The sequence below is a fragment of the Anabrus simplex genome, chromosome 8, assembly GCF_040414725.1.
Source record: "Anabrus simplex isolate iqAnaSimp1 chromosome 8, ASM4041472v1, whole genome shotgun sequence".
Taxonomy (NCBI): Eukaryota; Metazoa; Arthropoda; class Insecta; order Orthoptera; family Tettigoniidae; genus Anabrus; species Anabrus simplex.
Window position 1 is genome coordinate 12,043,099 of NC_090272.1, and position 25,702 is coordinate 12,068,800.

The 25,702-nt window shown below is 38.9% G+C and overlaps 1 protein-coding gene across 12 annotated transcripts in view; it reads left to right on the forward strand.

Annotated features, from left to right (window-relative positions):
• LOC136879195 (modifier of mdg4) overlaps positions 1-25,702 on the forward strand; it is a 617,535-nt gene that overhangs the window by 365,934 nt on the left and 225,899 nt on the right. The window contains exon 7 of one of the 12 annotated variants that reach the window (XM_067152982.2): positions 18,050-18,282. The exons of 9 other annotated variants lie outside the window; for them this stretch is intronic. In XM_067152982.2, coding sequence (XP_067009083.2) covers positions 18,050-18,282 — 233 coding nt within the window. Of the gene's footprint in view, positions 1-18,049; positions 18,283-25,702 lie in introns of those variants that run through there. 2 more of the 12 variants (XM_067152977.2, XM_067152975.2) reach the window with 2 other exon arrangements.

Consider the following 25,702-nt stretch of genomic DNA (forward strand, 5'->3'; position numbering starts at 1 on the left):
GGGAAATTCCTCTCATTTGAATAGACAGTGGTAATTGGAGGGAATCCTGCACTACATCCAGTGAATGGTTGCTTCAATGACTTCACTTGCAGCTTGGTGTCATTAAAAAGCTTAGGAGATATCAGATTCCGTAGCAGCATTATAGGTGCTCCAACTTTCAGATTGAGATTGTGAGATGGAACCCTGATGGATTTAAAGTGTAGGGAAACACCACAGGGTAAAAGACTATATCCTCTGTCTCCATCATGGAGTCCACAAACTAATATCTCAGCATTTTAGTAGAAATTTGTCCAGTGAGGAATCATTGATGCTTGCACCAATTTTATTCTTAGGCATGAGAATAGCTTGTTCCGTAAGCCAATTCAGCCAGTGAGTCACTGCTGTACACTAAGTAAGATAGAGAATAGTAAAGGCCTTACCCATCTCCCTTCGTGGGTACAACATGGTGAGGAACCATTATGCTGTGAATAGCAATGTGCTGTTACAGATATTCTGTTATGGATAGGAAAAGAAAAATAGATCTATGAGAAACTGGACTGCAGTATACAGGACCTGTAGGTAAACAGAAAGGGAACCCTGGTAGAACAACTACAGTATTGTGACCAAAATTAAATGTGAAAATGTGGAAAAAATTGAAATGAGATGTCGTATGGCTTTTAGTGCCGGGAGTGTCCAAGGACACGTTCGGCTCGCCAGGTGCAGGTCTTTTGATTTGACTCCTGTAGGCGACCTGCGCATCATGATGAGGATGAAATGATGATGAAGACAACGCACACCCAGCCCCCGTGTCAGCGAAATTAACCAATGATGGTTAAAATTCCCGACCCCGCCGGGAATCGAACCCGGGACCCCTGTAACCAAAGGCCAGCACGTTAACCATTTAGCCATGGAGCCAGACTGAAAATGTCGAATATATTAAGAATAAAAGAAAAGAAGAAAATATATGAAGATATGTATGCCAAACAAAAGTTACTTCAGTGAGCTGACGTCTGATCATACTGCTGTAAATGAGGTGCTGCACGTAGAAGCTCATCAGGTACAGAAGGTAGGTATGGGAAAGAAAAGTAGTGTCAGCTATGAGTAACAGAAAAGCCTGGTGGAACAACTATAGTGCTTGCACGGTTTGGGCGACGTAGGTATCAGCTTGCATTCGGCAGCCCTGAAGATGGTTTTCTATGACTTCCCGTTTTCACACCTGGCATATGCTTAATTAAGGCCATGATCGCTTCTTTCCCCCTCTTAGTCCTTTCGTACCCCATCGTCGCCATGTGTTGGTGCAACTTGCAGTAAATTGTAAAAGAATAATAATAGTGTTATGAGCAAAATGATTCTGAAAAGATGTGTATGCTAACAAAAGTCGGATCATACAGCTGTAAATGAGACAGCAGTGTGCAGATCCTCGCCTGATAACTGTAGTGAGCAATATTTCTGCACATCTTATGCAATCTGTCCAAGCAGAAGCTGTAATGCTTCTGATCATGTAATTTGTGAGTGCCCACATCTGCTTTCAAGCACTTGGACCTAGAGCGGTGGCAGTTGGTTTTAGGGTCTTAAAATATGGTTTTTGGCATAAAGGGACTTGCAGAGGTTTGTTCCTTTCATCCTTAGACTTAAAATAACTTTTGTTTCATCCTTATACAACAGATTTTATTTTTGCCTATATTAGTCGATGCTATTGTGGCAAAGGGCCTAAATCTTGGGCAGAAGCTGAATTTTGAACAATCCTTTCTTAGTGCAAATCTAGGGAAAAGGGTGAAGCCATATTTCTAATTTCTGGATCTGTAGATTTCATGATCAGTGAGGGTATTTGAATTTTACATATATAGATGTACAAGTAAAACTAGGAGCTAAGAGTGTTCTATTCTTTTGCAGCTTGTACATAAAAGCTGTCTATGAGAATTATATTTGCTTATGAAATGGCAGAAAACACTCCTTTTGAGAGTTTTATTCTTGGAATGTAGTATATGATTTTGAAATCAGCAGCGTAATCTGCTCATTCTCTTGCCCAAATAAAGCACATGTAATATAGAGTTTCCATTGCATCTTCTCAATGGGAAAGTGTCCAATTTTCAATTGCTGGGCCCATTGGAATGCGGGAAAATTATTGAAGTTTTATAAAAATATATGTAATCCTTAATTCTTGGATTATAATTTATTATCCACTTGTGGTACCCTTATGCTTCGCTACATACACAAATCAGAAAGTGTTAACACATTCACTTTCTGCTACCTGTTAGCCTTTCAGAGAACCCCAGGCGAGGCATTTTAGAGGCTTCCAATTGTTACATTCATGTCCAGTTTTTTATAACTTCTGAAAGAAACTACACAAAAAAATCTACAAATTTTCATCCTACGTTAAGGATGATCTCTAGTAGATCTTATATGTGTGGAATGTTGTGTCACTCATTCAGTGATGAAAAAATTAAGTATCCTGTGGCAGTCACTTATTCTGTGTATAAGTTAGTTGTCAAGTATAATTAAACAAAAAAATTATTATGGCCCAAAATATATTTATATGACATTAAAACTTCCAGTTAGATTTGTTGTGCATGGTGCCAGCGTTTTGTTTGTTTCAACCACTTTATCAATACAAGTCACTATTGACGAACAATAGTGGTAGATGAACAACTGCTGCGGCCCACCACTTGCTTGTTCACTGCTTTCGTCCGATACTCAAGGTTCTCTTTGGAACCTTCCAGTTACAACTTTCAGCTGTTTGTGGTATGTGAGCTTCCAATAGAAAGCAGATGATTTTAGCAAAATGAACGTAGACTTCTTTATAAGCTCATTGAGAGTTCCTTACGAGTCTAACCATTATTGCCTTGGTCTCCCTCTACTTTTCTTACCCTCTATGGTTGAGCCCATTGCACTTCCCGTTGACCCCACCACCAAAGCTGGAGTATTTGTACAGCTTCATCGATTGAGTGAATTTCTAACTTGGTCTTTCCGAGTGCCTTCACCTGTATTATTCTCATTACCTTCATGCCCGTTGCTTCCAAGTTGTGAATAAGATATCCTGTGTCCACCGAGCTTTCACTCCCATAAAGTAACAGACCAACATAAAGATCGTCGTCCCAACTACGAGCTCACTGTATCTTGTTAGTACAGCCTACATATCCTAAATACTTGATATGATCCACCTGTTCCAATTTCATATTCATGCCACTTCCATAAATCAGACCAAGTCTGTATCCAGTCACGAGTTCACTTGTTTTGAAGACATTGTGTTGCAAAACATGGTTATACTCAAAGTGAGAACTGAAGCTAAACTATAGTTAATGAAATGTAACCTTGTTATTGATTTTGTAAAACTTCTGTGAATGATCGTAATGTTCGGTAGGCTGGTCTCAACAGATGATATTAGCTGGGATTCAGATGTGACCCATTTCCATAGTTGATTTAGTGAATGTCAAGCCCTAAGTATTTTGAACTGCACCCAATAGCCTGCTGTGTTGTGAAGGCTGTTTCACTAGCTACTGCCCTGGCCTCTGCTACTGTCAATACTCAACACCAAAGCGGCTTTGCGGCAAAATGAATGGAATGCTTGTCTTTGGACTGATGGGCCCGGTTCAATTCTCATATTCAACCCTCTCATACTCTAATTCCTGCTTATGACATCTTCGGCATTCATTTTATCCTCAATGTCACCACCAAGCCTATATAGATGCCATGCATTATTATTACTACTACTATTATTATTATTAGGTTCGTTACGACCCCTGAGGATCACGAATGACTTGTTTGGTAAGTCTTCTTTCTTCCCAATACCTCTTCATTCTCTCACTCCTCCTCTTTCTCTCGGCTTCCGTGATCTGAATCTGGATCCTGGTGTCTGTCCATCCGTGACCTTCCACAAGCTTTTTGTATTTGGACCTATCCTGTACTGTCATCAGTGGATATTTTTCCTTTATGCCAATAGTCTCCCAATCTTCTCTGACTTCCTTCATCCACTTATTTCCAGTTAAGCAGGTTGCATTCCATATCTTCTTCGTCAGCCTACTGTCATCCATCCTCGTGAGATGTCCAACAAATCCTAACCTTCTCTTTCTTATCACACTCAAGATTGGTTTTATACTCGCATATAGTTCCTGCCGTGATCTTTGTACCCAGATTTCACCTTGCTTTTTGGTGCCCCATATATGTCTCAAGATTCTTCTTTCCTCCTTCTCCAGTTGTATGCAAGCTCTCTTGCCCAATGTCAGCGTTTCAATTGCATATAATGCAGCATTCCTGATGGTTATCATGTACTGTCGCAGTTTGGCATTCCTCGAGAGGTTCTTCTTTCCATATGTAGTCATGGCTGCATATCGTAGTTTCAGCAGCAGTTGAGCTCTGTCTGTGGTACTTTTGTTGCTTTACCCGTGATGTTCTCACCTAGGTACCGGAAGCTGTCGACTCTCTCTACCACTTGGCCTTTTACATTCCAATCGGTCTTCGTATTCAGTACCTTCGTCTTGTTGTAGGCTATTTTCAGACCAACCTTTGCTGCAGTCTCTGCTAGATTTGCTAGTGCCAACTTTGCTTCTTCTTCCTTCTCATGTAACAGCACCATATCATCTACGAAGGCAATGCAATCCACTATGACATTGTTTTTGATCTTATATCCAATCTGTACACCTTCAATTCCCATAGTTCTATTCAACTGTCTTCACTGCTTCACCACTTCATCCAAAACTAGGTTAAATAATATTGGCGACAGCCCATCCCCTTTACAGAAAAACAATATATATACAAATCTCCACCTTATCAATACAAATTTATTTTACATAAGTATAGTCAAATAGTCAAGACTAGTTTCGACCCCTAGGGGGTCATCCTCAGTTGACATGCATTAAAAATTGTATTGTTCACAAAAACATCACATATAGTGGTAAAAGCTTAGACTAATTTAGACTGATCATTAATGTTGGTATGTCTAATGCATGACTAGTGTGCATCGTTTATGAAGACACATATCACCTTACTGCTACTACCATCCAATTTTTAGGTTATATAATATGGAACACACATATGTTTGTGTAACTCATCAGTGGCAAGTTCAACTATATACACAATTGGCTGTTGATTAGTCACATGAAAGTACAGAACACTGGCTTGAACATTCTGTTTGAGATATCAATGCAACACCTTACTTGCATACATCCTAGAAGCTAAATTCAGTTTGTAAAGCCCATTACTTCTGATTGAAACTTAGTATGAAGTTAAAATTTGAATAAAAATATCTGCTTAATGTAGACATTAAAATATTGTTAAAATGGGCATATAGTCAAAAACAGTGGTATGTATGCCACACATGTCTAGTTAAAAATACATTACATTGATGTTGTTTATGTATGGTACAACATGTACATTGATTTGGAATAAATGGGGTTTGTATATATAGTGTTCCAACAAAATGGATCCGTAAAAAATATTATATGTAAAGACAATTGGTATTATAATGATCCGCTGCATATCAGGTAGTACTAGTTATTTATCTGGAGATATTTTTTGGCAGCTACAGATGTTGGAGTTATTAGAAATGTTAATGGAGCATATTTTCTTCCGTAGTCGCGATGTTTATAGTTGGTGGCATTAGTCAAATATGTTGAAAATTATGCGTCTTGGTACATGTTGATTTTGTCCTGGAAGCTTATATGTTGTAAAAAACAAGGTGGAGTGTGTAAAGTGTTGGAACCGTGCGTTCTTTGTAGCTGCCTGTTGGGATCTGATACGCATAATTTTCAACATATTTGACTAATGCCACCAACTATAAACATCGCGACTACGGAAGAAAATATGCTCCATTAACATTTCTAATAACTCCAACATCTGTAGCTGCCAAAAAATATCTCCAGATAAATAACTAGTACTACCTGATATGCAGCGGATCATTATAATACCAATTGTCTTTACATATAATATTTTTTACGGATCCATTTTGTTGGAACACTATATATACAAACCCCATTTATTCCAAATCAATGTACATGTTGTACCATACATAAACAACATCAATGTAATGTATTTTTAACTAGACATGTGTGGCATACATACCACTGTTTTTGACTATATGCCCATTTTAACAATATTTTAATGTCTACATTAAGCAGATATTTTTATTCAAATTTTAACTTCATACTAAGTTTCAATCAGAAGTAATGGGCTTTACAAACTGAATTTAGCTTCTAGGATGTATGCAAGTAAGGTGTTGCATTGATATCTCAAACAGAATGTTCAAGCCAGTGTTCTGTACTTTCATGTGACTAATCAACAGCCAATTGTGTATATAGTTGAACTTGCCACTGATGAGTTACACAAACATATGTGTGTTCCATATTATATAACCTAAAAATTGGATGGTAGTAGCAGTAAGGTGATATGTGTCTTCATAAACGATGCACACTAGTCATGCATTAGACATACCAACATTAATGATCAGTCTAAATTAGTCTAAGCTTTTACCACTATATGTGATGTTTTTGTGAACAATACAATTTTTAATGCATGTCAACTGAGGATGACCCCCTAGGGGTCGAAACTAGTCTTGACTATTTGACTATACTTATGTAAAATAAATTTGTATTGATAAGGTGGAGATTTGTATATATATTGTTTTTCTGTAAAGTAATATCTATCAATACGGAAATGAAACTTATAAATAACAGCCCATCCCCTTGTCGGACTCCTTTCTTAATTTCAAAGCTGCCACATACTCCGGTGTCTTACTCTAGCAGTTGTATCCTTCAATGTTTCCCCCACCAATCCATGTGTCGTAGAATCCAATCCTCTGTCGCGTAGGATGTTCAGTAGTGTGTTCCTGTCTATTGAATCGTAGGCTTTTGCGAAGTCTACAAATGTAACTATTGTGTCTTTTCCTTTCCTGTGTCTGTGTTCTGTGATTCTCTTGAGTCCAAAGATCTGTTCTGCGCAGTTTTTCCCTTTCCGGAAACCACCCTGGTATTCTCCTATGGTTGATTCAAGCTGTGCTTCCACTCTGTTCAGCAATAATCTCGAGAGTATCTTGTACCCAATATTTAGCAGTGAGATACCTCTGTAGTTATCCAGTATTCTTTTGTCTCCTTTCTTATGTACTGGTATAATTATGGCTTCTTTCCAGTCGCTAGGTATCTTCTTATTTATCCAGATGTCCATTATTATTCTGTACATCCTTTCTTCCATTGCAGGACCACCCCATTTGATCTCCTCGGCGCATATACCATCATTACCTGCCGCTTTGTTGTTCTTGAGATCCTTGATTGCCTTCACAACTTCTGTTTTGGTGGGTGCTCGTCCTTGGTTGATGTCTCTGCTATACTGTAGAGTAATACTCCCTGTGGGTGCTTCTGTGTTCAGTAGATCTTTGAAATATCTTGCCATTTCCTCGCATACATCTTTTCCTCCTATTTTCAACTCGCTGTCTTGTCCTTTCACAAAAGGTTCTCTCGCCTCATAACCCTTTATCCTGCTCTTCATCTCCTTAAAGAAGGATCGTGATTTGTTTTTCTTAAACGCATGATCAGCTTCTTCCAGCCTCTCATTCCACCTTTTCCTTCTGGCATTCCTGATCGCCTTGGCAGCCATCCTTCTCACTGTCTCGAAAGTTGACAGGTCCTCTTCCTTCTTGGTAGTCTGCCACCTTACCCACATCTTCCTCCTGTACTCTACCGCCTCTTCACATTCTTCTGTCCACCACTCATGCTTCCTTCTCTGGGCTAGGAGTGGGAAGGAATCGGCCGTGGCCTTAATTAAGGTACAGCCCCAGCATTTGCCTGGTGTGAAAATGGGAAACCACGGAAAACCATTTTCAGGGCTGCCGATAGTGGGGTTCGAACCTACTATCTCCCGAATACTGGATACTGGCCGCAATTAAGCGACTGCAGCTATCGAGCTCGGTTAACCTTATCCTTTAAGTTTTCCCATTTACTCTCCACTGTCAGGTTCTTCATGTACTGATCATGGTTTTTGTTCAGCAATTACTACTACTACTACTATTATTATTATTATTATTATTATTATTATTATTATTATTATTATTATTATTATTATTATTATTATTAAAATTTTGAATTTTACAGCATTATCAGCGGTTGTACCCATCGTTCACTGGTTTATTAGCTTCTTTGGGAGATCAGTGGTGGTGTCCGACCCATGATCACAGGTTTGATTCCAACCAACCAAAGAGAATACTAAACCAGAAAGAGTGCATTTCATTCTAGCAGATCTATATATATAAAATAAGAGTTTTGTTTGTACATTGCTCAAAACTTGAAAATAATGGTATTTCTGTATCAGTCATGTCCATAGTAACAAGGAAATGCATTTTGTAATTTTCTGTAATTTCTGTCTGTCTGTATGTATGTACACGCATCACGAGAAAACGGCTGAAGAAAATTTAATGAAAATCGGTATGTAAAGTCTGGGAATAAGTCGCTACAATCTAGGCCATAAATAATCTTTTTTCACGCTGAGAGAAATGGTAGTTTAGGGGAAGGCCTAAAATTTAATTCTCAAATATTTATATTATTAGTGGCCTTATCTTAATGAAAACCGGTATGTAAAGTTCTAAAATAAGTTGCTACAATATAAACTATAAATAATCTTATTCACTCTGAAAGAAATTGTAGTTTAGGAGAAGGCCTAAAATTTTATTTGCAAATATTTATGTTATTAGTGATCCTATCTTAATTAAATTAGGTATGCAAAGTCGGCGAATAAGTCGCTACAATCTACATCATAAATAATCTTATTCACGTTAAGAAAAATGGTAGTTTAGGGAAAGGCCTAAAAATTTAATTCTCAAATATTTGTTATTAGTTGTCCCATCGTAAATAAAATCGGTACGCAAATTCGGGGAATAAGTCGCTACAATCTAGGCCATAACTAACTTTATTCACCCTGAGCGAAATGGTAGTTTAGAGGAAGGCCCAAAATTTAATTCTCGAATATTTGTGTTATTAGTGGTCTTATGGACAATTACTATATAAATAAAGTTACATAGTATTAAATTTCCGATCATTTATGCCTTATACATTTTGACCTGTCGGTTATGATGACGGAGATATTTATGAATATGGATTTTTATTACTAAGATCATATCAGTGCCGTCACGAGAAAATGGGTAAACAGAATTTAATGAAAATCGGTATGTAAAGTCGGGGATTAAGGAACTACAGTCTACGCTATAATTAATTTTGTAAGACGGCCATATATTACAGAGTCGAAAGAAAACTGAATGTGAAGGACTACAATACAGAAAGCTCATATCATTGATCAACAATAACATTACATTGACCATTGTTTGTTGTGATTTGCTTTGTGTCTCTGTTGCCATTCATCTCCGATAGATGGGATTACTGCTGTATACCGAGTTTTTTAAAATTTGCTCTACGTCGCACCGACACAGATAGGACTCGCGGCGACGATGGGATACGAAAGGGCTAGGAGTGGGAAGGAAGCAGCCCCCACGTTAATTATGTTACAGCCCCAGCATTTTCGTGGTGTGAAAATTGGAGACCACGGAAAACTATCTTCAGGGCTGTCGACAGTGGAGTTCGAACCCACTACCTCCTGGATCCAAGCTCACAGCTATGCGCCCCTAACTGCACAGCCAACTCACCCGGTCGTACCGAGTATAACAGCCTGCCTGAAAATTGGCAGGAAGTAGCTGGGGAGTTAAATTCCTGATACTACTGATACGTAACAAATTGGTTCATCATAGCACTCGAGCTATTCAATTCCTACTAAGAGGCACTGATTGGAATGAGCAGTGTGCATATTTAACAGAATAATGGCAAAGAAGTGTTCACAGCTGTCTGCGGTCTGGTCATTGCAGCACTGGAACTTTGGATTGTTAGATCGGCACCGTAGTACTGTTCGTTAAAAGTGAGAAAATGTGCGGTTTATTAATTTGATCAAGTATTTTATATAACATTGCTTTTAATCACTACATTCCTTCTGACGACTTCAGGTAGGAAAACCACAAAGACAGTCTTTGTGAGAATCCCGTAGCGAAGCACGGGTACATCAGCTAGTCTACCTATATAACTCGTACAACAGTAGCAAAAGGGAGTGAAACACTAGCACTCTGTTATCAGGAGCGCATGTGTCACTTCAGAAACTTCCAGAGAACTTCAAGTCTTTTGACTATCTCTCCTTCGTTAGCAGTGGCGATCTGACTATCCCTATCCCCCCGGCCCCCACACCATTCGGGCATTCAGCAGCAAGCTGCGTTCAAGCTTTGTAAATGGAACAATGTGCCAGATGCTTACAATATAACATGTTTTAGATTTCCATCGTTCTCATTTGAGGTTAGGGCTTCACCGATAGCCTACGCCACTGGATAATACCATGTGTTGTAGCCTCACACAGATTCTCTGCTTGGACATTTTATAACTGGAATGCATTGTTATATTCTAGCAGGCACATAGAATTTTATCTGGGATTATTGATCAATCAGTCCACTGGCTTACTAATTCTTTAAGGATAAAACATGCTGAAAGAAATCATTTTTCATGAAAAGTTCAGTTAACTACCCATGTTACAACATGGCATGCTTGACGCTCTCACTACCAGACCATATTTATGTACATGTCCTTGAAAACTAGACAATTTGTATGATAATGAGATTGATTTTTTCTTGTAATTATGCTCCAAACATCAATGAAACATTTACAGTTTCAAAGACCTATTCTTCTGCAATAATGCATGAATAAACAAGTACAATTATTTCCAACAAATCTCATATCTTATGGTTTTCTTTTTCCAACCATGTAAATGTCACAAAAGAAAAGTCAAATAATGGATCTCATTTCATAATATTGTATCATTTCACTTATTACCACTGTGGATTGAATTTATAGCACGTTGGACATCATTATTGTTAGTTTTAGGTAACTACTTCCTTACACAGAATCACATTGTTTCTTTGTATGATAAATTTTGAAGCATGTCTCCATACACAATGTGACACCACACTGCTCACAATGGTAGCATGTCTCCTTATGAGAAGCTTTCCCCCTTGATTTCTTACTTCTGTGTTGCAAATGTGGCATAACCTAGCAAAATAATTCTATAACCAGATCCGTTGAAATACTGCTTAGCAAAATAACATTTGTTCAAATGAGCAACTCCAAGGAAAGTACGGGCTTGGCTAGTTTCAGGAAAAACATGGCCTGTAAAGACTATGGGTCAGGTAGCGAGAGCGATAATATTGTTCCAAAATTTGTTGCGTTAACCTTAAAAATCAGCTGTTATAGAGAAAATGTTGTCACTCATTATCTCACAAATTGAAGTTGATTTGTTCAGTTTTATATTTGAAATGTCAGACTTCTCCCATTTTTTTTTTTTAAATGCTATTTGTTCGGGGCGTTGACCCATGTGGATCTTTTGCCCCTACTGGCACCATATTGTATGAATCTGCGTGTAATTGGAATGACGGTAGTGTGGAATGTTGTGTGGGAGGAAAGGAACATTAAGGAATCACAAACACCCAGTCCCCAGGCCAGGGATATTAATCATTACAATTAAAAACCCCTGCTCCAGCCAGGAAACGAACTCGGGGCTGCCTGGTGACAGGCGGATGCGTTGCCCCTACACCGCAGGGCCAGACACTTCTCCGATACTTCTTCACTTATACCACTCTCACCCGTAAATAAAATGTTCTGAATCACATTGACAGTAGGCCAGCTAGCAGCTTTCCTTCCACTCACGGTGCCATTTTCATCATTTCTGACATCAATATATGTTTTGATCATCATCTGTAGTCAACAGTCTGCGAAGGAAGTGCCATGGTCATTCTAAGGATTTGCTGCCTATTGGTATGCGCACGACAATATGTAGATCAGAGAGCATGCACGGAAGAAGTTTGAAACAAAATAATTAATTAGTTCCCTGTACTGAGCAGTCTTTAAAACTTCTCCCGCTTACTGGTGGTAGTTTGAAACATATGACCAAAGAATTTGCTGCTATATTAAAATTATAAAATTTTATTTACAACCACCTATTCAGTACATTACAATCTACTCATTGGATTATAGTATAATCATGAAGTATCTTAAATAATGGGACATGTTTCGTTCGGCATAGCGAACATCATCAGCCATTAAATGCACAAAGACTAGGTCCGGGCCCTGAGTTTAAAAATGATCAAAATAGTATCCTCATGTCAGAAGAGTAACCGTGTTGTAATAAAAGATTGATCGTCAATGATCAACACAATATGAACAGTAGACTTGAGATTGTAACAAAATATGTGCAAATTAAAAAAGTATTTATTGTGAAATGCATTAACAATAAACATCTGTAAATTAAAAACAATCATGGGGTTGTTAAAGTATGACATTAGACATTGTGAACATTAAAATATACATGAATGTGTGAAGCGTGGATTAAATAAAAAATTATGAGGGCCGGGCTGAGTGGCTCAGATGATTAAGGCCCTGGCCTTCTGACCCCAACGTGGCAGCTTTGATCCTGGCTCAGTCTGGTGGTATTTGAAGGTGCTCAAATACGTCAGCCCCATGTCGGTAAATTTACTGGCACATAAAAGATCTCCTGCGGGACTAAATTCCAGCACCTCGGTGTCTCCGAAAACTGTAAAAGAGTAGTTAGTGGGATGTAAAACAAATAACATTATTATTATTAAAATTATGAGGTTGGAATTCCTTCATATTAATTAAAAAACAAGAGTTAAAAGAGGGTTTCTTAAATCATCGCAAGGGCCAATGACCTCGATGTTAGGGCCCTTTAAACAACAAGCATCATCATCATCATCATCAAATCATCGCCAGTCCAAGTTGAACCAGTCAAAAGGCACATAACAGCAATACTGACTAAGGTTTACATATGACGTGAACACCAGTAGTTGTGAATTCCATAGGAGATACACGATCTCGATACCAAAAGAGAGTTCAAGTTAAGCAAGTCAATATGCACGTGCTAGCAGTAAGACTCGGAAACTGTATGTAACGTGGAACACCAAATAGTGGACTCTTTATAAAGTAACGACAATCTTGAACATAGTCTTTGTGCATTTAATAGCTGCTGATGTTTGCTATGCTGAAGGAAACATGTCCCATTATTTAAGATACTTCATGATTATACTATCATCCAATGAGTATATTGTAATGTATTGAATAGATGGTTGTAAATAAAATTTTTGTAATTTTAATATATCAACTTCAATTCGGTTCCATTATGAGATTAATTACATGGAATATGCTGCTTCCGCTCATCAAATAATTACCACCACTAGTCAAAATCAGCCAGTGGGTTAGCAAAAGGGAAGACCATTAGATAATCCAGTGATCAATTAATCGAGGTTCACCACCTTTCGAGACATGACCTTTGTACAATAACATACAAAAGTTGAAAACTAGAAAAACAGCCGGAGTTGATAAGATTTCTGGGGATATGCTAGAGACAATGGGTTGGGATATACAGGGTCTTTTTCTGGCTCGCTCTGCAGCACCACTCAGAGCACGATACGGCTGGTGCAATGACATTCTGTTGCTAGCCGGTATAATGCGCGCTTTTCCTCCCCACTACTCACAGCAATTCACACTTAGAGAAATCCATTTATAATGAAACTATTAGTCTAAAACCTACCTGGCATTACATTTGATGTTAAAAATGTTATCTCTCAGCTGTCAAACACATCTGACACCTCGTAAATAGGTTTGCAGACACTCGGCGAATCTCAGTCCGTGTGATGTTTGAAATGACTTATGTAATGTTCTTTTATAGTTCTTCTCTTGTGTGAGGGTTGGTCACATTCACTTTTCCCTTAGCATCCCCCACATGTAATAATCACAGGGATTTAAATCAGGAGATATAGGGAGAAAACTTCCCATATTACCTCCATAGACCAATTAGCAGTGTGTGCCATCACATTATTTTGCATAAAGTAACCATTCCTCATTCCTTCTTCGATCAGCTCTTAAAAGAATGGTCTGAGAATGAGGTTTATTTATTGTTTATTGTTTCATGGAAAAATGTAGGCCTATAATTCTGCAAACACTTATTGCACACCAAACTCCTATCTTTACATCATGAAGTGGATGGACATGCAGCTGGGGGGATTTTCTGCACACCAGTAGCGATTGTTTTGACTATTTACATAGCCACTTAAGTGTAGCCATGCTTCATCACTATTCTGGGTCAACATACCCATCGTGAACTGACTGAAGCAACGAGTTATAATATCGAACCCTAGCAAAACTGTCAAGTCCTCTTAAATATTGGGTGCCGGGCTGAGCGGCTCAGACGGTTGAGGCGCTGGCCTTCTGACCCTAACTTGGCAGGTTTGATTCTGGCTCAGTCCGATGGTATTTTAAGGTGCTCAAATATGACAGCCTCGTGTCGGTAGATTTACTGGCACGTAAAAGAACTCCTGCGAGACTAAATTCCGGCACCTCGGCGTCTCCGAAAACCGCTAAAGTAGTTAGTGGGACGTAAAGCAAATAACATTATTATTATTTTCTTAAATATTGGGCAGGGGTGGGTTTGTACGGATTTGCTTTTAACGGTTTTGTTGCTTTGTGGGCAGAAGATAATGACATTAGCTTGTACGGCGAGACGTGACAGGGATTTTGTTGGAGTTCTTTCCAAGAGAGCTCCTAATTCCTCAAGCCTTTCCTCTGTTAAAGTGGTTTGTCTCCTGTGTGATTTCTTGTTAAGAATGGACCCGGTGGTGCGGAACATCTTTACTAATTTACTGTACATACCGTACTCCTATGGGGAGGATGGCAGGAAATTTGCGAATGAATCGAAAGCGGCACTCTGTATAGGAAGAACGCTTTGCATAGCACAACACAATGAATACACGCTGTTCTACTGTATACATCACTTATTAAACACACAATTAGTATTCCTACAGAAACTACGCTATTTTAAAGCAAACACATTGAACACGCTAGCAGTACCACAGATCTTAAACTAAACGATTACTGTGAGGCAATGGTTATCGCTACCATACTGCATTAGGTCATCTTAGCGGGTCATGAAGCAATATATCTTTCGGAAAATGAGTCACCCAGATGCGCTATCACCTTTGATGCATGTTGCCCTGACACACGGAGCCAGCCGGAAAAAAAGACCCTGTAGTACCATATCCAAAGTACTTATTTAATTATCGTTTGCATGAAGGTGCTATACCAAATGAACAGAGAGTTGCTGTAAAGGAAAGGGTGATAAAGCCAAAAATTACAGGCCAGTCAGTTTGACATGTGTTTCATATAAGATTAGGAAAGTATTATTTCTGACCATATTAGACTGTTTGCAAAATTAATGACTGGTTCGATAGAAGGCAGTTCGGCTTTAAGAAAGGTTATCCCACTGAAGCTCACCTTGTACGATTCCATCAAAAAAGAGCAGACATCTTAGATTCACAAGGTCATATGGACTGTACCATGATTGACTTATCTAAGGCATTTGATAGGGTAGATCATGGGAGATTACTGGCAAATGTGATTGCAGTTGGACTAGGCAAAAGAGTGACTGAATGGGTGGCTATATTTCTAGAAAATAGAACTCGGAGAATTAAGAGTGGGTGAAGCATTATCTTAAGGCAGTATTATTGGACCTTTATGTTTTCTTTTATATATATAAATGATATGAGCAAAGAAGTGGAATCAGAGATAAGGCTTTTAGCAGATGATGTTATTCTGTATAGAGTAATAAATAAGTTAGAAGATTATGAGCAACTGCAAAAAGACCTTGACAATGTTGTGAGATGGACAGCAGGCAATGGTATGGTGATAAACAGGGTTAAAAGTCAGGTTGTGAGTTTCACAAATAGGCAAATCACTGCGTTGATGGGGTGGAAGTTCCTTATGGGGATCAGTGTAAGTATCTAGGTGTTAATGTAAGGTAAGATCTTCATTGGGGTAATCACATAAATGGAATTGTAAATAACGGGTACGGATCTCTGCACATGGTTATGAGGGTGTTTAGAGGTTGTAGTAAGGATGGAAAGGAGAGGGCTTACAAGTCTCTGATAAGACTCCAACTAGAATATGGTTCCAGTGTATGGGACCCTCACCAGGATTTCTTGATTCGAGAAGTGGGAAAATTTTATATGAGCAATAATTGTAAACAGTCTTAATTGTAATTATTTGTTTTAAGGTTATCCATTGTGCTGATGATGCCCATTAAGAAGGGCAAAACATGTTCACAAACTTTCTATTTTTTATAATTATTTAACCACAAAATGTGGTATTGTAAGTATTGACTAGGTTAACATTAAACAAATATTTTGTAAATTGTATGTAATAAGTGGGAAAAATCCAAAGAAAAGCAGCTCAATTTGTTCTGGGTAATTTCCGACAATTTGAAGAATGCACTTCACAGAAAACTAGGAAGAAAACTGAGACTTAAGACCTGTGATCATGATGAGTATTTAACATCCAAATCTTTACTTGTCTTGCACTGAATATCAACAACACGTGCTTGCTCCATAAATTTTATCTATAATTCATGTCTTACCTTAACTTTTATTGATTTTGACTCATGACGGTCTCTAGCAGGACCAAAAGTAGTTTTATCATATATGTAACTTTTTTTACGGTTACAATAAATAATATTGAATAGGTGGAAACATTATAAGAGAGTAGTGTTATGAACAGTTTGGAAAGTTTGGCTGTGTAGGCTTGGGGGAAGGGAGACGAGCTGCTCGACTAAGTGTTACGTTAAGAACTACTGTTAGCTTTAATAGTCCACCCAATCAATACACTTCACTTTACAATTGAAAACACATTCAATATTAAAATATATTAAACATTCTTTGGTACATGTTTCATCTAATTTAAGACTTCTTCAGCCATAGCGTCTCGTAACAGATTTAGATACATCATTGTTGCTGTCTGATAATTTTAAAAAATGGATGAACCCATGTCCTTCACGAACTGTTTGAGAATACACTTAGACAATAAACACTCTTTTTCATAAAATTGTCTATCACTTCCTTGTAAAAATTCTTCACATGTTAAAATTTGAATGATGTTTCTTTAAAATATGACATGCAGTGCTGGTAGCCAGTAGCTTCAGTGTACTGACTGAGGGAGATTTGAACTCTGGACTTGGAATAGTAAAATGGGACCTTATCCACATCAGAATACAAAAAGCTTTAATTCTTATGAAGATTCCTTTCAAAATAAAAGGTATTTCTGGTAGTAGGAAACTAATGCTTTTGAGATAGCCTTTGGTATGGCATAGATCTGGATGCGTGACCACCACCATACTAAAAGCTTTAATTCTTATGAAGATTCTTATGAATAATTCAAGAGGACAAATAGGGGCAAATATTCACTTATAGGAAGGGGAGTTAGGGATTGGAATAACTTACCAACGGTGATGTTCAATAAATTTCCAATTTCTTTGAAATCATTTAAAAAAAGGCTATGAAAATAACAGATAGAGAATCTGCCACCAGGACAACTGCCCTAAATGCTGATCGGTATTGATTGATTGAAGATTTGTTTCAAAAAACAAGGACATCAAAGTTGGCAAATCTCCCTATAGCCGGTTCTCATCCGAGCCTCGCTCTGACTTGGTTCTTGCCATGCTACTGTATCAATGCAGATCTATATGATGAAGTTTGTAAGTTGTAATAAGGGTTATGTTCCGAGCTGTCATTGGAGAGATAGCGTGGAATGACATTTGTAGACAAATAAGTTTGAATGGATCTTTTAAAAGTAGGCAAGATCACAATAAGAAGATAAAGTTGGAATTCAAGAGGACAAATTGGAGCAATATTTGTTTAGAGGAACAGGATTTAGGGATTGGAATAATTTACCAAGGGAAATGTTCAATAAATTTCCAAATTTTTTGCAATTATTTAAGAAAATACCAGGTATACAACAGATAAGGAATCTGCCACCTGGGTGATTGAACTAAATGCAGATCAAGGGGTGATTGATGATAGTCTTCCAAAGGTTCCTGAGGCTTTGTTATTGACATTAATAAATAAATATGTTCAGAAACTAACACGAAGCTTTATTTGCATTGCTCGTTAAAATATTATTAGTGAATTTATTTCTAGTCAGAACCTAATATTCAGTTTCTCCTGCAGGGCAGCTCCAGTTCCTGGATAGTTTACGTGGAGGCCAACAATTGATGCATGATGGATATCTCTACAATTTGCACAGAAAGTATGGAGAAAGAAAGCAGTGGTGTTGTGTTGAGTATCGTCACCACTGTCGTGCTTCTTGTGAAACACTGGACAATAGCTCAATTATATTAAAGAAACCACACAACCATGATAGGCAGTATGACAAGATACGTCTTAAAGAAGCGCAAGTTAAAGTGAGGCAAATGATTGACTATTGTTGTACCAGAAAAGATATATAAATATAGCCTTATTGTGAATTTTATAGTTTTATCTGTTTGTTGAATGTAAACAACATAAAGTCTTAGCTTTCTCGGGTATCTTCTTCAAGTAGAAGAAATAACGTAAAATGCTTTTTGTAATTTATACATTTTTATCCATTTTTTAATGTCTTGTATTTATTTGAGAATGTGCCTCGTTCCTTTTGACAGAGCATTGTATACTAATGTATCTGTACATATTTAAAAATAAAATGCCTTCTGGACATCTGTCTGTATTTGTATGGGCTTATCTGGGGAACTACTTCTTCTTCTTCTTCTTCTTCTTCTTCTTCTTCTTCTTCTTTTTCCAGATTCTCTCTGGGTAGGGTAGTGTACCTTACTCGATCTTTCCACCATTCCTCTTCTAGTACTTTATTGCTATTGACTCCTCTATTTGCAATACAGTCCACAACAGAGCTCCTCTATCTCATTCTAGGCCGTCCCCTTAGGCATCTTTCCAGTCTCTGTATCCATGAATGTTCTCTTTGGTATTCTCTCTCCTGGCATTCTCATCATGTTTCCAAACCATTTTAGCTTTGCCATATCAATCCCTTCTAGAAGTTTACACACTCCCACGCTTCTCCTTATTTCCTCATTTCGTATTCTATCTCGTCTTGTCTTTCCCTCTATGCTCCTCAAGAACCTCATTTTCACTGCTTCTATCTTACTTTGGTTCCGCTTAGTCAACATCCAAGCTGCTGAAGCATAGGTCAGTATAGGTTTATAATAGGACGATTATAAAACCTTTTTGCACCTCATTAGCACATCTTTGTTCCATACAATGTCTCTCACACACTGGTAGAAACTTGCAGACTGCTGTATTCTTAAATAAATTTCTCCATCCAAATTTCCATCTTGTCACAGTATGCTGCCCAAATATTTAAAATTTTTCAATACTTCAAGAGGTTCATTTCCTTTTTTTATCACTCCCCTGGATTTTCTGTTATCTCTTGTCATGATCACAGTCTTGCTTTTCGCAGTACTAATGTTCATTCCAAAATTTCTTATCTCCTCATTCCATAAATCAACTTGTGTCTGTACTCCCTCTTCATTATCTCCCCAAACTGCAATGTCATCGAAAAGGGCATAGACTTTACTTGCTCGCCCAAAATTATTCTCTGTGCCCCTTCCCTTTCCAAAAGAAGGTGTATGCTATACAGGCTTCAGATTTTTCTGATAACCTTCATACCAATTCTTAAGTGATATCTCTCCTGAACTTACTCCCCAGGGAGAAAGCTTCCCCTTAAAACATTTACCCACCTGTCTTCCACATCTGCTCTTCTTGCCAGGGAGACCTACCTTGTCTGTTAGTGTTGTCCTTCAGAATCTTAGATTTCTTTGACCACAAATTGTGATGTTTCCCAGCCATGTTCAAGTGCAACTAACCATGGTTAACCCACATTTGCGGAGTTGATAGCAGTGCAGGACCGGATCCTTGATCATTCGCAGGATCTCAGCAAGGCAACCGTAACATATCAACTGCCAACATGTAGGTCTAGTTACACCTGTAACCGGCTTCTGTCATCTTTATCTCATTACCGTTGGTCTTTTAAAAGGAATGATAGCAGCGAATGGCATAGGCATGGTTTTGTTTGAGGTGGATCAGAGTTTGTACTGTGATTTTGGACCCTTACCCTGCGACCGTGTATCATAAGACATGCTGGATCATACTAGAGACTCAACTGTTGGGAGCTAGAACAACCTGTTTAGCCATTGAGCGTTTCTACAAGCTGGCTGTTCTGCCTCACCATGTTGAAGTTCATCTTCTCTGCCTTGAGGTCTTCACTGCACCCTGGCAAGGGGCCTGTACTGGCCAGGTGGACCTGCGTGACATTCCTGCTTTCCTGTTTCTTGTGAAATGGGGAACCTTAAAATCTGAAACCATATCAGTGTTCTCCCCAGAAATTTTCATCATCTGGGTGGCAGGAATGAGTAACCGGGCAGAGAATACTACGTAGAAAATAAATATGATAAAATCTCATTGTATCCCCCCTCAGAGCATTAATATCAGACAGGTAAACATTAATGTAAAATTGAACTATTTTAGTGTTATTTTCACAAACAAGACGAAAAAAGCATTTTAAACTTCTAGTGTTCTACTGCTCATTTATATTGTTCCGGGGTATCTGTGGAACGCAGAAAGGTGAAAGAAAGTGTGGGCTTGAATGGGTCTAACTACAATATCAAAATTGAATTAAAAGTTTAACTAAAGGTTATATTTCTTTTAGAATATCCAACTTAAAGGAGAACACCACACAAAAACATATATTTCGTTATTCATTGCTAAATATGTATTATGGGAATGTAATAACAGTGCCGTTAATCCGGTGCCTCTACGTCCAACCATTCTCAAGTTATGTGCGGAAGTAGTAACTGGTCGTGACATCATTGTGCTGTAGAGTCTACCTGTCAGTCTTGTCGCTGGGAGTAAACTCGCACAGTCTTTTCCCGCACTGCTACTGCCGTGTGCTTCTGTTACCAGTGTTAGTGGGCTTATTTTTATTTATAATGGATGTAAATATCATTCGTCCGTATCAGTATGAGCCAGAACGAACAACGTTTGCTGATGTTCATTCAGATAGCGATCTTGACATGGATATGCTAAAACACTACAGGCCGTGCCGGCACACAAATTTGGTGTAAATGTAATGAGTATACCATCATGGATACAGATGAAGAAAGTGTATACTGTTGTGAATTAGACAATGTAAAAGCAGTGAAATCTGAGAAATTTATTTGTATAACAAGAAATCCCTTGTTTACAAGGCTTATTTTAGACCATGAAGTATTGACAATGGCAATGCATAACATGAGCTTAAAAACAAAGAACAGGGCAAGGAAACATTTACTGTCAGCTTTAAATCCATCAAATAGAACTTGGCATTTTATTTGTTACAAACAGTTCACTTTGTGGGTAAATTCATGGACTGCAATTGGTAAAACGAACAGAGTTGTCGTACCATCATGTGTTGTCAACACCGTAAGGAACACATTTCCGGAATCTGATGGCACCTATGTGGGCTTCAAGCTGTAAATGAAAAAATGAAATTAAACCAGTAGAATTATGTAAGAGTTTCCTAAGCTTGTTTCTATGATAAATATTGGTAATGTATTGACATGAAGTATGGTACCTCATTTATTGTTACAAGCGAAATCGTGAGCAGTGCTTATTGATCAGGTCGTCATTGGAAGGTCGAGGTATTGGAGCGATGTTTTTAGGCAGTGACAAATCCATTTCTGTTTTATCACCCAGGCTCCTGTTGATTTTATTTACTTACTTGCTTGCTTGCTCACTCACTCACTCACTCACTCACTCACTCACTCACTCACTCACTCACTCACTCACTCACTCACTCACTCACTCACTCACTCACTCACTCACTCACTCACTCACTCACTCACTCACTCACTCACTCACTCACTCACTCACTCACTCACTCACTCACTCACTCACTCACTCACTCACTCACTCACTCACTCACTCACTCACTCACTCACTCACTCACTCACTCACTCACTCACTCACTCACTCACTCACTCACTCACTCACTCACTCACTCACTCACTCACTCACTCACTCACTCACTCACTCACTCACTCACTCACTCACTCACTCACTCACTCACTCACTCACTCACTCACTCACTCACTCACTCACTCACTCACTCACTCACTCACTCACTCACTCACTCACTCACTCACTCACTCACTCACTCACTCACTCACTCACTCACTCACTCACTCACTCACTCACTCACTCACTCACTCACTCACTCACTCACTCACTCACTCACTCACTCACTCACTCACTCACTCACTCACTCACTCACTCACTCACTCACTCACTCACTCACTCACTCACTCACTCACTCACTCACTCACTCACTCACTCACTCACTCACTCACTCACTCACTCACTCACTCACTCACTCACTCACTCACTCACTCACTCACTCACTCACTCACTCACTCACTCACTCACTCACTCACTCACTCACTCACTCACTCACTCACTCACTCACTCACTCACTCACTCACTCACTCACTCACTCACTCACTCACTCACTCACTCACTCACTCACTCACTCACTCACTCACTCACTCACTCACTCACTCACTCACTCACTCACTCACTCACTCACTCACTCACTCACTCACTCACTCACTCACTCACTCACTCACTCACTCACTCACTCACTCACTCACTCACTCACTCACTCACTCACTCACTCACTCACTCACTCACTCACTCACTCACTCACTCACTCACTCACTCACTCACTCACTCACTCACTCACTCACTCACTCACTCACTCACTCACTCACTCACTCACTCACTCACTCACTCACTCACTCACTCACTCACTCACTCACTCACTCACTCACTCACTCACTCACTCACTCACTCACTCACTCACTCACTCACTCACTCACTCACTCACTCACTCACTCACTCACTCACTCACTCACTCACTCACTCACTCACTCACTCACTCACTCACTCACTCACTCACTCACTCACTCACTCACTCACTCACTCACTCACTCACTCACTCACTCACTCACTCACTCACTCACTCACTCACTCACTCACTCACTCACTCACTCACTCACTCACTCACTCACTCACTCACTCACTCACTCACTCACTCACTCACTCACTCACTCACTCACTCACTCACTCACTCACTCACTCACTCACTCACTCACTCACTCACTCACTCACTCACTCACTCACTCACTCACTCACTCACTCACTCACTCACTCACTCACTCACTCACTCACTCACTCACTCACTCACTCACTCACTCACTCACTCACTCACTCACTCAGGGTATGAAGCATGCTATTCTGCCCGACCATACACACACCTACATGAAGAGTTAAATATACACTAAATTATCTATTTAATATCTTATCTAATAACTTAGCTATGATCTAATCCTACTATGTTATAAGAAATTATTATTATTTATTAATGAGGTTTGACAGAGTTTCTTAAAAACGGAGGTGGTTTGACATGCTTCTAATTTCAGCAGGTAGAGAATTCCAAATTGGGCTGGCGGTGACTATAAATGATTTACTGTAGCCAGTTGAGCGGTGAATGGGAATGCATAGTACTGCGGTGGGTTATGATCTGGTAGGAATACTGGAAGGTGATGCTAGGTAATGGAATTGTGTGGCAAGGTATTCAGGTGTGTTGAGGTTCAGAATACGATGTAACGGGGAAAGAGTGTGTAAATTTCATCGCTCTCTTAAGCGTAGCCATGAAAGCCTACCAAATGCGGGAGAAATGTGGCTAAACCTTGGAACATCTGAAATAACTCGAACGCATGTGTTATGTGCCGTTCGGAGCTTGATGGAAAGTGGGGCGTTTAGGTTACTGTATACTATGTCACAGTAGTCTAATATTGGCATTACCATATTTTGGATAAGCAGTTTTCTTACACTTTGGGGGAGTACTCTGAGTTTTTTAAGAGAATGTAAGGAATAAAACACGCGCTGACATATACCTGTTACATGATCGTTCCAACTAAGGTTTTTATCCATTATCATCCTTAAGTTTTTAACTGTGTCTTTGAATTGTAACTGAGTTCCTCTTAATGTTACTGAGTGGGTATGGATGTCTGTAAGTCGTGCGTGGGTTTTTTGGGTAGCTAAAAGAATACAATGTGATTTTTGGGCATGGAGTTTTAGTGCATGGTCATCGGTCCACCTACATATTCTTCCTAGGTCGTCATTCATATTATTTATTGCAGTCAGTAAGTCACGAGGATGTGCATGTGTATATATCTGTATGTCGTCTGCGTACACATGATATTGACAATGTTTAATTACTTGTGTTAGTCCTGAAATGGAGATCGAAAATAGGAGTGGCGCTAGCACTGACCCCTGTTGTATTCCAGTCTGTACAGATTGCCATGAAGAGAAATTTTCACCTGCAGATACACACTGCCAGCGATCAGAGAGATAGGAATACATCCAGGATAGTGTGCTTTGTGAGAAATTAAGAGCACGTAATTTTGCTATTAGTATGTCCGTATCAACGCAGTCGAAGGCCTTACTAAGGTCTAGAAGAGTTAAAACGGTAACTTCTCCCTTATCCATAGCTACTCCTATGTCGTTTGTAATTTTAAGCAGTGCAGTAGTTGTGCTATGATTGCTTCTAAAACCAGACTGGTATTTTTCAAGAAGCATATTGTTATTTAAATATGCGGTTATTTGTCTGTGAACTATTTTCTCCAAAATTTTGGACAGAAATGGTAAAATGCAAATGGATCGAAAGTCTTTGGGTTCCACGGGATTGTTGGTCTTGGGGAGTGGGCGAACAATTGCATATTTCCAAAGGGAAGGGAATATGCCAGTTATCAGTGAGGTATTTATGATGTGGGTTAGAGTTGGTAGGATTACGTCTAGAGTTTTTAACAGTAACTGTGGAACAATCTCGTCACATCCTGTCGCAGTTGTCTTTATTGATCGTGCAATTTGTCTCACTTCTGCAGGAGTTACGAGGGAAAAATATAACTGTTCTCCTCCATTGTTAGTATTGCCATTGTGTAGAATTTTGTTAATTGTCTGTTCTTTTGTTGTCTTGTCAATGTTAACAGGTCTTGTAGTAAAGCATTGGTTTAAATCATCCAGTGATAGTTGAACGTCTTGTCGCCATAAGACCTATCTGTGTCGGTGCGACGTAAAGCCCCTAGCAAAAAAAAAAGTTTAACGTCAGCAGTATGTATTTTATTTTCGCCTATGCCCATTTTTAAACGGTTTTCCAGATTGTTGTCGTGTTTCGGGTTAGTAAAATGTTCTGTGAGTGTCTTATTTTAGCATTCCTTACGGCCTGGGTGTTCCTGTTACGAAGGGTGTTGTACAGGTCAAAATCATTCGGTATTTGGCTAGTTTTAAATTTTCTGAAAGCTTTATTTCTCTCTGTCATTAAGTCTTGTATTTCCTGCGTCATCCATGGAGCCGCAGGGCGTGTTACACGAGCAGTGCGTTTTGGCGCATGTTTATTAAGAAGAGCTAGCAGTTGTGTGTTTAAGAACTCCACTTTATCATCTATATTATCTAAAATATGGACATTATGCCAAGGTATGTTTGCAGCATCTTCTAATAGGGCTTCGTTATTTATACTTTTTAGGTCTCGGAATGTAATTAATTTAGGTCTGTACTTGGGGCATTTAAGTGAATAAGCTAACTAAATTAAGTCGTGATTGGATAGTCCGCAATCAGACATTTGCCCGTGGGTCAGTACGCTGTCAGGGTTATTCGTCACAATTAAGTCCAGTAATGTATGTGATGTAGCTGTGTGATGTGTTGGTTTAAGTGGCAAAATCGTCATATTACAAGATTTAA